General features: G+C 36.3%; 1 protein-coding gene across 4 annotated transcripts in view; it reads right to left on the bottom strand.

The window, feature by feature from the left end:
• SLC26A7 (solute carrier family 26 member 7) overlaps positions 1-14,896 on the bottom strand; it is a 149,142-nt gene that overhangs the window by 57,048 nt on the left and 77,198 nt on the right. For all 4 annotated transcript variants that reach the window (XR_012514071.1, XR_012514070.1, XM_003940520.4 and 1 more), the window contains exons 5-6: positions 5,398-5,550; positions 1,487-1,569 (exon numbers count right to left, since the gene is read on the bottom strand). Coding sequence is in view for 2 of the 4 variants with exons in the window: in XM_003940520.4 (XP_003940569.1) it covers positions 1,487-1,569; positions 5,398-5,550 (236 nt within the window). In the remaining 2 variants the exon portion in view is untranslated. The remainder of the gene's footprint in view (positions 1-1,486; positions 1,570-5,397; positions 5,551-14,896) is intronic.

The following is a 14,896-nucleotide window of genomic DNA, read 5'->3' on the forward strand; positions in this document are numbered from 1 at the left end:
GGACCATACTCGTTTTTTATTTCAAAGAACTGTTTAAAATATTTCTCTCGAATAATACCCAGCCCTTGTCTGATTGTCTTTTGAAACCCACTTGAGCCAAAGTATCATTATTTATTTATCCCTGATGATTCTTTGGGAGACTCACCCAAAAAGTAAATAAATAAATAAATTTCTCAGGCAATAGTGGAAGAAAACTGGAAGAGAATTCATGTTGATCTAATACCCAGTATGTAAGCAGAATGCTTGACCCTTTCATATTAGCTATTTTATTTAATTCTCCCACAAACCTCCAAACCAAGCATCGTTATACTCAGTGTATGGAAGAGAAAACATTTTGAGAAAAGTTAGGTAATTAATCTAACATCACAAGATGAAAGTCAGAGCTAGAATGCGATCTCAGCTCCATTTCTCTTCAAAGCCATGCTCTTGTTATAATTTCTTTAGAGAATGGATCATGAAAGGTCCCTTAATACATATTGATTTGTATGATTAAATGTTATCATGCTATACAAAACCATTTCAAAGTAAGAGAACTTTGTTTCATGAAGACTGAGTGTGCTTAATTATTAATAACAATGAATTGGCATAAAAGGAACAATAAATTGAATTTCAAATGTGGAAAAGCAGAAATCCTTGAGAAAATTCAATTTGATTCATCTAATCTGCATTAGGCTATACCTATATAGGCTAGAGATGGCATTTTTAACATTCCCTTTTTAATCCCTGAGAATTTTTCTACGCTCTCTCCATTTTCATGTAATTAGAAACCAAAATTTGGGATTAGAAGACAAAATTTTACAGGACTCGACAATTGTAACTTTGCCCCAAATTTATAATTATCAGTGAATATGTAATGCTGCCCATTCAAAGGAAATAACCCATGAGACACTGTCCTCCTTCCCTCATATATTTTCATTTTCTTTCAGCCCATATGTGGTACAACCTTTTGCTCATTTAGGGTGAACATCTCTTTGGTTAAACTTCTTCTTATTGGCCAGAGGAAGGCTATAGGCCAGCTAGGGAACCACACCTTCTTCTCCACTTCCACTCTCTCACTATTATAAACTACCCAGGCCTCGGGTTTGCTATTTCAGATGATGCTTGTCTACTTTTACTATGATTTAAGTGAAATGATAATAGTCATAAGAATATGTGTGGTGGGGAAGAGACAGGGGAGACTAAATCCCAGAGCATAAATCTAATTTGCAAAGTCAATGTCCTCTACTTACTCAACAATATATTTGCAAATATTTCCCAAACCTTTTACCTGAAGCAATGCTGTATAAAGCAGTTATCAACATCCTTAGTAATAGGTGAAGTCTAGGAAGTTACTGTTACTCTACACATGTAGTATGTATTTCTATCATTTTGTAATAGAAACTAATTAGAATTAAGAAGTGAACTATCCATACCCACCCACTCCCAGTCCCTTTCTCCATCAAAAACAAACAAACAAATAATTTTTTTAAAAAACAGACTACATTACCCTTGTGGAATATGACCAACTACTTCTAATCCATACGTATTTTCCATATTGGTACAATAACAAGCAAATGATGCAGCAATAATCTGTGTAGTTGCATTTGGAAAAAGAAAAGACACACATTACCGACCTCTCAAATACCTTAAAACAATTTCTAAAAGTAAACATGGTTCTCGTGTCCCATAATCATCAAGAATAATCTAGCAGTTGCACAAACTTTTAAAAATTAATAAAAGTCAAAAAGTCACTCAGTTTTGAGAGTACTACAGTCTCCAAATTAGATGGCATCCCAATCATACGGCTTTCCTTATTTACTTACTTACTTATTATACTTTAAGTTCTGGGGTACATGTGTAGATTGTGCATGTTTGTTACATAGGTATACACCTGCCATGGTAGTGGTTTGCTACATCTTCATGTGGCTTTGCTAATGTCCTACCCATGTCAACCCAGTTATGTCCAATTCTGAAGGGGAAAAATACAGAATACAGGTGTGTGTGTGTGTGTGTGTGTGTGTGTGTGTGTGTCTGTGTGTCTGTGTGCATGAAGACAGCATAATTCAACCTAATACTTGCTTCTCATGATAGGAAGGGCTGCTTTGTAAGATAGCATGTTTTCTCGCCATGACAGCAGCCTTTCAAGAGTTTGAGATATTGCATCCACATTCCTAATCTATGTTAGTCATCAACGATGATTTACAGTCTCCTTGAATATTTTTAAATTTTTAGCTTTTACTATTTTTGTAGTAAAACATGCTGCTTCACAGCCTGCTGGGCTCAATGCTTTTAAACTGACCCCCGTGGAGTTTCGTATACCCTATCCTTCTGCTATGACATATGCTAAGCAAGGTTACATGTTCCCTGCCTATACCCATAATCATCTTTAACATGCATGTCAGAGCCCCATTCACCTGCCACTGTACTCTACTGTTTTCCATAAATTTTCATTTTTCTGATAATTTTAACAGATATTAAAAATTTCACATGATTATGGTTTCAGTTTGGAATAATTCATCTTGTAAAAGAAACATATCAATTATCTACTTCAAATACAAATTTAAAATTCACATGGCCAGGAAGAAAGGATAACAAATTCACACTAGTGAAATAAAGAATATCTAATAATTAATGCCCAATAATATCATTTTGTAGGTTTTTCTCCTATTCCTGTTCTGTTCTCTGTGATGATATTTAACTGAATTTGCAGAGGTTTTTAAAATGTCGAATAGGCTTAAAAAGCAAAACACTCTGAGGACTTAAAGAAAAAGATAAAAAGCAACAAAACCATAGAGGTTATATTGTTAAACTATATAAATATTGTGATATAATAGTAGCATTTTCTAAGGAAGCTACTAGGAGCTAAATTCAGGCCATTAGGTTAGAATCAGACATATTAAAACAAAAATTCCTAAGTTAATTAATAAATTATAATTGCTCATAATCATTAATAAACTTCTATACTAGGTCAGAAAATATTGTGAGCTGTAAAGAAAATATACCATGCCTACTAGATACTGAATTCTTATTGAAAATGGGAGTATACAGGGTGTTTGGTACATATAGCTAATATTAAAATTAAGTGCCCTAACTCACTGAATTAGCCTTTAAGACAGTGTTTTACTTCTTCGCCATATTTCTTTAACAAAATTAAACTTTCCTTATCAATTGAGTAATTGGTCCTTCTTCAATATTAATTCAATATGTGTGTATAAAGCCAGTACTGCCCTTAGACCTGGGCAAGAGAAGACTGCACCCCAGGCATGACTAGTACTTTAGAGCAGCAGTTCCCAACCTTTTTGGTACGGGAGATCAGTTTTGTGGAAGACATTTTTTCCATGAACAGGGCTGGGGGAGGGGATGGGAGACAGTTTGGGGACTATAAAGCTGTTCCACCTCAAATTATCAGGCACTAGGTTATCATAGGAGCATGCAACCTAGATCCCTGGCATGCGCACTTCACAGTAGGGTTCCCATTCCTATGAGAATCTAATGCTGCCACTGATCCAAGAGGAGGCAGAGCTCAGGTGGTAATGCTTGCCTTCTGCTGTGTGGCCAGGTTCCTAGCAGACCACAGACTGGTACTAGCCCATAGTCTGGAGGTTGGGGACCCCTGCTTTAGAGGGTTCTAATCTGGCTTCTTCCAACTGTAGACTTCCCCACCATAAGGGAGCTCTGTGGGAGCAGGGGATTTGTGCCCAACTCAGACCTGCACCTGTCTTTCTGAACCACACTCTGAATACTCAGGAATCTATAATTTCCTGCCTACTGTCTACTTGCAGGGCACCTGCTGGAAGTCCATCCTCTCAGGGTAATGCAAGAAAGTTGACAAAGAGTCAGTCGTAGTGGTGGTGGAGTGGCAATGTGTTTGGAGCCTGGATGTGGGGACGGAGGTGTCCACACATATACATGTGAATCCCCTGGTAGGTGGGACAGAGCTGGAAAAGGAAGGGAAGGAGCAGATCAAGAGGCTGGCTCTCCCCATGCTGCCCCATACTGGCAGAACATAAAAGACCAGGAAAATTGTTTGGTCTAACCTGGCTTTCAAAGTCATCACTAAGGGATATTTGTCAACAAAAGAAAACAGAATTTGTTATATTTAACATTCTGATCCATAAACGTATTTGAGTCTGCATTTGTACTTTTGCCTTGGGTCGTACAAATTATAGGAATAACACTGTATAATAAATACCCTTTTCTCTTATTCTAAGAATAATTGTAACTGGTTTTGCAGAGAATAAGTTACTGTTTTACTGCTAACTCAATGGCCTTCCACCCTAAGGTTATTTTCAATTTTTGGTTTTATGAAACTTATGCAATATAGCTATCCAAGATACAATAAGTATTTCTTAATATCTATAGGACTTGGAGATAGAATGGTATGTTTCAAAGTTGTTGCTGTGAAAACTAATAATCATAGTACTCTATATTTTATGGCTTATTTGAAATACACATACATACACATTAAATAGATCATATATGTTATACAGATCTCAACAATTATCAAGAGTATAGAATCATACATGGCCTAGTTATAGAGGGAAGCCTTTCATATTAGTTGCATAGAAATGAGTCATAGCCTCCAGAGTCAATTTCCAATGTGCTAGCCTTATAATTGTACATAAACCTACACAATTTCAAAATTCAAAGGAATATTTTAATAGATGAAATGATTTAGACATTTGTCATATACATTTATAACCCAAAGATCATTAAAATTCTAAAGCCAACTAATAATAAATTAGGAGATTATGGTTATATGTTAAGATTTTATTTTCAACATAATGCTTTGTGTAGTTAAGAGTTCCCATTAGATGCTCTTGAAATTTCAAAACATATTTTCTAATGCCACAAGTCTTAAGAGCAAATTATAATGCATTGTTTTTTCCAGGTACGACAAAAAAAAATATTTTAGGGAACCAGTCTTGGCCAATGAAAATCATGAGCATCCTTTCAACAAAGCAAGATTAGGTAAGTAACAAAAACCTCTCAGTCATGACTGAACATTTGTCAACTGCTAATATTTCTATATATATCTTACAGGGTGCCATATAAATAGGATATGATACCATATCTTATTACTTTACAGGAGATCATGCCCAAGACCTTTTGAGTCTCCCCTTAAAAGTACCTCCTTATTTAAGATCTTAAGCTATATGTTCTTTTATTTATATAAAAATTATAAGCATAGGAGAAATGTTGTATAAATTGAAAACACATGTGCCTTCTTTTTTAAATTATTGACTCAAAATGTTTCCTGTTCCTACATTAATGTATAGTCATACAAATTAGCCCTGCTTTAATGAGACACAGGAGTAGCTGAGGGTTACTGTAGACAATATAGTAAGCATGTGTAGCTCTCCGTAAGAACTGGCAAGCTTTGTATGGCAAAAAGCTAAATGTTGATTTCATACTTACCAAAACTAAATCGACAGGAAGAACAACTTTAATTTTCCTTTTAAACTGTTCATTCAGCTCTTTAACAAGAACAAGGACCACGATACTCAGCAAGGATAAAAGCAATGCTTCCAGTCGCACAGACTTGATGTTTTCAAAAACATATGCATAAATCTACAGTAATGAGAAAAAATGTGAACAAAATTCAGGGTCACCTATAATATACCAAAATAAAAAGCTGACCTCCAATAAACTCGATGATGTTTTTTAAAACCATCTTAATGACTAGGGAGAGGAAAGATAAAGGTAGGAGGGTAGTCAGTGCTAATGCTATATACTTATTTGCATCAACAGATTTGCAATTAAAATTGCTCTTGTTCCTTTCATCAGACTCAGGGTTTGCACCTTCTGACATAAGAACACTGCTAAAGAGAATGACTCTTTTGGCTTCTTCCCTGACACTTTGAGCGGCAGAGATGTTTAACTCATTATTTATGTGCAGATTCATTGTTAAGAGCAGTCAGGGGACCATGGGTTCCCCAACTTTGGGGCCCTCCTCAAATCCCAGAAGCAAACAAGCACACATATAGATCACACACAAAGGAGTTAAGAGCTGACATTTAACTGACATCAGATATTTGGCTTCATGTAAATTATTAACATGTTCTCAGTCATTCAGCATTAATTTACTTGTTTATTGTCACTTACTTTACACCAAGCACCACGCCAGTGTGAGGTCTACATAATAAAAAAATTTAGATGTTGCTTCAGTATTCACAGAGCTCACGGTCTAGTGTAGGAATCGGTAAGTAAAACAATAAATTAATGCATTCAGTGCTATGGATGTGGAAAGGGCAGCTGAAGTATGTGACTTAGGGTTTTGAGTAGTCAGTAGTCCCTTCTAAAAGCAGATAAATGGGAATTTGCCAGGTTATAGATGGTAGAGGGGGGTAAGGGGAAGAAACCTGAGGGAAAATATTCTGCCTAAAGGGCATGTTTATAAAACTTAGAGCATAGAATGTGAAGGGAGGGGTGCCTGACCTCCTGAACAGTATGTTCAAGAAATCAATAGAACTATTTGTCTTTCAAAGTATGCAGGCCTGCTTAAAGTTTTACCTACCTCAAAGAACTTGTCTGAGCCTAGGAAGAAAGTATAATATATTAATATCAAATATTCAATCTTGGTAATTTGGGATAATCTGACGTGGCAGACAAACTAGGATCAATGTAAAAGTCAACCAAAAGAATAACATTAAAGCCCTTCTCAAAATCAAAGGCTGTGTTTCAACTAAGTGCCAATAACATTTTGTGCAACAACTTGGCATGTTGTTGATAGTTATATAAGCATTTAATCTACTAGCACAAAAAAAAGACAGGGTAAAATTTTAAAGCACCCTAAATTAGGGGCCAAATAATAATAACTAGCCAAATACAATCCATCTTCTACAAGAATGTCTGAGATAAGGAAACCCAAGTGGAATTTTGTTGTCCAGAAATTTAACATAATGATTCTCAAATTCATACAGAATATTAAATGCATAGAATGTATTAGAAAATTTTGAAAGAGAATATTTATGGGCTTACACTAACAAACATAAATATATATTTATAATAAGTCAAAATACAATACTAGTATTAAAATATGTAAGAAAAGGCTAGGTGTGGTTGCTCACACCTAAAATCCCAGCACTGTGGGAATGTAAGGCAGGAGGATCACTTGAAGTCAGGAATTTGAAACCAGCATGGGCAACATAGCAAGACTCTTTCCCTATGAAAAATTTTAAAAATTACCTGGGCATGATGGCATGCACCTTAAGTTTTAGCTACTCAAGAGTTGGCTGAGGGAGAATCCCTTGAGCCCAGGAGTTCTAGGTTACAGTGAGCTATGGTTGCTACAGAAGGAGCCCTGTGTAAGCTAGAGAAAGAGGTCCTGTCTCTAGCTTAATATATGTGTGCATGAGTGTGTGTATTAAACATATATATATATATATATATATATATATATATATATATATAACATATATACTATATATAAAGTAAATATGTATAGAGAGATAGGGTCTCTAATTGCCCTATTGTTTGCCTCAGCAATTCTACTTCAAAACATTAAGCTATAAACATAATTAGGCTAATGTGAAAAGATCTTGCTACAAAGATATTCACTGAAACATTGTTTAAAACAGCATTAAAAATGAAAACCATTTAAAGTGTAAAAAAAAAAGAGAACTGGTTGAATTCTATAGGTTACATGTATACATATAATAGTCTACATCCATTAAATTCATTATTTTAGACAAAACGTATATTTATTGACATGGAAAGACCTTCCTGTTACAATGCTAAGTGGGAAAATAAAGTTTCAAATAAATATGTATGGTTTGACTTTGTTATGGACTCAGTTGTGTGGCCTCCTCCAAGTTCATATGTTGAAGTCCTAAACCCCAGTGCCTCAGAAGGTGACCATACTGGACATAGGGCCTTTAAAGAGGTGATTAAGGTAAGATGAGGTCATATGGGTGGGCCCAATCCAAAATGACCACTGACCTTATGAGAAGAGATTAGAACACAGACATGCAGCTTGCATAGAGGAAATGCCACATCAGGACACAAGGAGAAGGCTACCATCTGCAAGCCAAGGACAGAGGCCTGAAGAAGAGACCAAAACTGCCATCACCTTGATCTAGACTTCTCAACCACAGTTTCCAGGACTGTAAGAAATAAAATTCTGTTGTTTATACCACCCAGCCTGTGGTATTTGTTTTGAAAGCCCGAGAAAGCTAACACAGATACTACTTTTGATGAAATAAAATTTCATGCTTCTAAATATCTATGAATGTTTCTGGAATGTTAACAGCTCCACATAAGAGCTTATTTGTGTCTTTAGTGTTTTCTTTTATGAAAATACATCACTTGGATAATTTTTAGGGTTCTAAACTGGCCTTATAAGCTTATTTTAAATATGTTTCTTAACTGCTCCTTCTCTTGGATGTGCTAAATATGGTTTTTATAACTTCATTTCTATTTGTCCACAGTGGATTTCTCAAGTCTAGTTGCAGGTGATAAAGATTAGTTTTATTCTGGCACACAGGTTATTCTTATATTAGCCCAATTTTTTTGTGTTCTTTGTCCTTTTTATTTAGCATCTTAAATATAATTTGACCACAACTCAAAATATTGAGTCAAAACATTATATAGACAATGGTTCAAAAGAATTTATATGGATTATATTCCTTAGAATATCATAAAACTCTGCTTAGTAGGTTCTCCCATCAAAGGACTCAGCCCATCTAGCCCACAGATCAAATGCAGCTGACATAAAGGTGGCGCATCAGGTTGAGCCCGAATTCTGCATGTGAAATTTTATCATTAACGTTCGAACTCTTTTGATCAAAGAAAATGTACTCAGTTAAGTGGAGCTTCATGGGGTGAAAAGAATTAGAATAATGCAGGGTATCCAGACCCCCCTTTACCCATAGTTAAAATGACAATAACAAAAAAACCCCACTAGTTATATAATTAGATACATTAATTAATAAATTAAGGGTCAGGTAGCTTTACTTCTCTCTCTTTCACATAATTCTATTTTATTCCATGCTACTTGAAAAGAAAAGTAGGTTCTCCAATATCAAAGATATCTTAGATGCAGATGGCATTTTTCCTCTCTGTCTCTATGTTGTGGATGATAACTGTTCACAGAATTACTACAGAAGGAACAGAGTTCATTTCTTAAAGTTGCCCATTACTCCATCCCAGGATAAAAATCCAAAATGCTACTCGATGAAAAATATTCTACAGGGAATGGGGATAGAGACGATGTCAAAAAACAAATTGTCCAAATGCTTTCTGATGATTTGTCATGATCTGAGGATAAAATTGAGAATATTATTTAGTTGATTTGTCAGGAAGAAGACAAATATCCAAGTACATTAAAGCATTTAGAGAATATCTTTTCTGCTGTTTTATATGGTATTAAAAGTATGCCATGACAATGCCTGTATAAGAAAGAGTAGAAATATGCAAAACTTCAAGCTATACCAAATTTGCTGTAGTGTGCATTTTGAGAACACGTGTTTGCAGTAATAAAAATCACCACCCCAGAATGAAAAGAATGAGAAACCCCCCCAGGGTTTTTATTGTCTGTCTGGATTAATCTACAGCTCATCAAGCAAAGCACGTCTCACAAGATGCTCCAGAAGAACACAGGGGTGGATAGCTCATTACAACCAGCATGAAAAACACAATAGGAAATGAGGCTGGTGAGGAGTGTCACTCTAATGACTGTCATGAGGACCCATAGAGAGTATCATAAGCTAAAACGGGCTCCTGATAGATGGGTGGCATAAGGAAAAAGAGATAGGATTGGGGCGAAGGATAGACATGCACACACGCATACACACATATTTACATGTGCGTATCTAACAGAGTTTCAGGCATCCTAAGCACTCATTAAATTTCTAATTTCTAGTATAAACCCAGTCATCTGAATATACTCTCATGGACTAAGCTCCAATAGATAAAAATTCCTATTGAGGATCAGCATTTTCTCCCCAGATCTTAGAGAAGCAAAGATAATATTTATGTCTGTGTGGATAAATAAGCAAGCTATTCAACCAGAACTGCCCAGTCAGTTTAATCAAACAGTAACATTAGATCATTACATATTGAGAGTTCACCTCATTTTGAGACTATAAATCTGGTTGTTTAAATCGACCATTTATTATGATATAAAATGAAAAATACTGATTTGCATGAACAATCCATCTTGAGGTAAATCACCTATCCACAGCACATGTATTACTTCTCATTCTTTTCTTCAGAGTTGAGGCTTTTTTCTAAAGTACTTAGTAGACATTTACACATATACACACAAATAAACACACATATACAATGTATTTATATAAAGTGTTTTTATCTGATTTGCCTTTCTTTATAAGCTTCTTTTTTCAAGAATGGATTCTCAACTTCTAGAATGGTGTCTGGGAAAAAGTAGATACTCAATAAATACTGTTTAATGAATGAATACTTGGGCCTAGCATAGTAATAGTAACAATAAATCTGTAAGTAGGCACAGATGTTACCTTGAATAAGTAGAATAACAAGTATTAAAAATTAAATAAATTTTCTGCTCAATACTTTATTAACCAGAAAATTCTATGAATCAAAATATTCTTTTCCTCAGCATTCTGGATGTTCTAAGTTTTGCTGTAATAAAATGTACATGAGAAAAAAATTTTAAACATTTTTAGAGTATGATATTATTGACAATAATTCTTCAGTAGTAATGATGAATACATTTTTGAATTAATCATAAAGGGACCACAAAGATTATTTGAATAAATATATCTATGCTAAAAACATGTAACTCTTTAGTAGCATTGTTTATCATTCCTGCACTATCTTGATACTAAAGATCTGTGATAAATAAGTTTGCGTTTGACTAAAGAAACAACAGAGCAGTAGTAAAATCAGCATGCTGTAACAAATCTATGAGCACACTATTTTAACAGTAGATATAAACTACTAGTCTGCAATCTACAATTCTTAATTGTCAATATATGATTTTGAGTCAGTCATCAACCACAAAACCAGAACTATCTCCAGAAACAATGGTAACATCCATATAAGCTAGCTACCACATGTCCAAACTTTGGTTTAAAAGTGCATTTGGCAGAATCAGTCTACAGATAGGTATCTAAAAATATGGAATGTTTTCTATGTCTCAGAGAGAGTATATATTAAAATAAGACAACAGTAGCACCACTGAATAAATTGTTTTACTCATTGAATCTACTCTAAAGTCCTATGTTGAATAAAGTTTATTAACAATCTATCCAGTTAGATGGTTCCATCAGAAGCTTCATCTCACAACATGGAACACTCAGTGGTAGTCATGGCCCTGAAATAGCTTTGAAATATGGTGTTAATTATATTTACTGATTGCATCACATGGATAACTTCAGTCACATTCTAACTGTAAAACAAACAAACAAACAAAAACAGTCAAAAACATAAAACCTCACCATACATGGTTGGGTTACTGTAGTGACTGAATTGCACCCCACTCCACCCCCCCAAAAAAGTCTACATTCTAAACTCCACTGCCTGTGACAGTGACCTTACTTGGAAAAATAAGGTCTTTGCAGATGTAATTAAGTAAAGGGTCAATGGGAAGATGAGATCACCTAAAATTACCTGTGTGGGCCCTAAATCTCATGGTCAGTATCCTTGTAAGAGACAGGGTTGAAGAGCAAACAGCAAGGACGGCCACGTGAAGACAGAGGTAGAAGTTGGCATGATGCAGCCACAAGCCAAGGAATGCTAGGAGCCAGCAGAAGCTGAAGAAGCAAGGATGGATCCTCCCCTAGAACCTCTAGAGGGAGCACTGACCATGTGAGACCTTGATTTTGAACTTCTGTCTTCCAGAAATGATAATAAATTTGTTTTGTTAAACCACCAGATTTGTGGTAAAGAGTTACAGTAGCCAGAAGATGCCATCACCAAATCTAATGCTGCTCACTTCTGAGACAACTCAAAGAGAGTATTATGGGCTGACCTGTGTTACCTCAATATTCTTATGTTCAAATCCTAACCTCCAGTACTTCAGGATGTGACTGTATTTGGAGACAGGGTCTCTAAAGAAGCAATTAAGTTAAAAGGAAGCCATTAGGGTGGGCCCTAATCCAATATGACTGGCGCCTTCCTAAGAATCAGGACACACAGACACAGGGGCTCCACCATGTGAGAAAGCAGCAAGAGGGAGTCATTTGCAAGCCAAGGAGGGAGGCCCCAAAAGAAACCCCTCCTGCCAACACATGGATGATGAATTTCGAGCCTTCAGAGCTGGGAGAAATTAAATTTCTCTTGTTTAAGCCACATTGTCTGTGACAGTTCATTGCAGCTGCCCTAGCAAGCTAATAGAGAGAGCAGAGGGGATGCCAATATTTTGTTCTTAGAATCTTAGATAAACCCCAGCAAATTCCCCTCTTTTCAAGATAACTGAAATAGAAGTATTCTAAAACACAAAAAGAAACAAAACAGAAAGTTTTCAATAATAATTACTAAGTGATCAGTACCATTAAGAGAGATGGCCAACTGAATGAGCATCTACCAGACATCAAATAGGTGTGGTTAATATCTGCAGTGAGGATTACAACTGGAGTGCCTAACAAAGGAAAAGTTCAGAAGACACTGTTAGCACCATTAAAAACCTTAGAAATCAACCAGTTCTACACACTTACTTTGAAGAAATAGAAACCAAGGCTCCAAAGACTAGTGTCCTGCTCCAGTTGACTTGGCTTGTGAGTGACAAAATCAGGATTTTGACACAGGTCCCCTCAACCCTAGACAAACACATGCATATTTTACCAATGCCTCTCTCACGATTTTTTTTAGTCCAGCAAAGAATTTTTCCAAATGTCCCTGCTGCTTCCTTTTACCTTGAGTTATGGAGGGAAGATGCTACCTCTTCGAAGAGGATACTATTATGGAGCATGAAGATTAGATCTTGGGTTTTAGTGGTAGTATTCAATGGCACCTAGCTGCTTCTCAGGCATACGATCTCTTCTCACCCTCCAGCCTTGTGCCTTCAATATCAGCAGCAGAGTCACATTAGTACAAGGGAAGTAATAAGCCTTCCAACTTGATTCTGAAAGCTGTTAGTACACAGATCATGGCCTTTTCTTAACATAAGCATATTTGATGGAAAGTCTTCCTGTACAATACACTGCCTTCACCCTCAGTTCCTGAAGGGAGGGGAATTTTCATATTTTCCCTATCACAGGCAGGTGGGGGGTGATGCAGGGGGGATTCAGGAAGAAAGAATGGGGAAACTGTTTAAACTTCACTTCTTAGAAGAGTAGGGGAATTAATACTTTCAGGCTCTATTCTGGCCATCTCATATACAGTGATTCATTTAATTTCTTAATTTGCAAGATGAGCATTATTATTTCCATTTAACACATGAGGAAAATAAGACTCAGAGAGGTTAAATTGCTTAAGGCTACATAGAAATTGAACAATGGAGCTGGCATGTAATTCTTGATCTTGTCTCACTATTAAACCTATAGTCTGCCAGCTACACATATAAAACAAGAGTAGGGTCTGGTCTCATAGTCAAACCTTAGGAGTTAATAAAGTAGAATCACAAGATTTCTGAAATTCCACTGGAAAAAACCTTAGAAGCAAACCCATTCTGTCTTTCCAACATGGCAAGCTTGTATCTACCTTAGGAAACTAGCATTTGCTGATATTTCTTCATAGAATACTCTTAACTCAAATCATTCTATGGCTGGGTCTCTCTCATCTTTCTGGCCTCCACTCAAAAACCATGTCCTCAGAAAAGGTTTCCTAGGCCATCTTAACCAAGCAGACCCACCCCTGTCACTTGACCACATTACCCACCTTCAATCACACTGCCTGGTTTCTTTCATTAACACTATCTGAGATTATTTTATTTGCCAGTTTGTTTGTCTCCTCTCTCCATACTTTGCATCCCTTCTCAGTGTTTCAGTAAAATTCCATGGGAACAAAAATGTTATTGTTCAACTCTTATCCTCAATGTCTGTGAAGTGGTCAATTTGTTGAGTAAATCTGTTCTAATAGTTCTTTAATCAAAGATGCATCATGATCTCTTCTACTCATGTGTAGCTTGTAAAATCCTCCTGGATTATTTTGATTATTCTGTTGGACAGTTAAGGCAGCTTTCACATTCCTGGAACGGAACCTTTAAATATGAGAGTCATGATTGCCCAGGCTTGCCGTCTCCCCACCCCAACTTGCTTTTAAGCTCATTACATTTGAGTCCTACCTCCAAGCAGATCTAAATTCCTGCCCAGGGATCCCTAAAGCCAACTCCGATCCTTCCAGAATTGATATTAGCACAAGTTCTCCCTGTTTATAAGCATTTGATGTCTCCTATCAACTTTGCCTACATCACTGTACATCATTAAACATTTTAGAATAGGTATTGATAAGATCAAGCCCCTCAAATCCCACCTCTCCCTAAAGTAGTGAACAAAAATAGAAAAACAAGAAAAATATAGGCTGGGTGCAGTGGCTCATGCATGTAATCCCAGCACTTTGGGAGGTCAAGGTGGGCACATGATGCCAGAGCTCAAGACCAGCCTGGCTGACAAGGCGAAACCCCATTTCTACTAAAAATACAAAAATTGCCAAGGCATGGTTGTGCACATCTGTAATCTCAGCTACTCCAGAGGCTGAGGCACAAGAATTGTTTGAACCCTTGAATCCAGGAGGAGGAGGTTGCAGTGAGCCAAGATGGCACCATGGCACTTGAGGCTGAGTGACAGAGTGAGCCTATGTCAAAAAAAAAAAAAAAAAAAAAAAAAAAAAAAAAAAAAAAAGGGCAGGGCAGGGCAGGAAGAAGGAGAGAAAAACAAGAAAAAGATTAAGTTGGATATTAACCTCAGGCTGTGTTTTTATCAGTACAAACAAAACCCCAAAAGAAAGAGGGAAAACCAACATTCTGGTAGTTTTTTACATCATTATACCCCAATTTCTA

The sequence above is a fragment of the Saimiri boliviensis genome, chromosome 15 (assembly GCF_048565385.1).
Source record: "Saimiri boliviensis isolate mSaiBol1 chromosome 15, mSaiBol1.pri, whole genome shotgun sequence".
NCBI lineage: Eukaryota > Metazoa > Chordata > Mammalia > Primates > Cebidae > Saimiri > Saimiri boliviensis.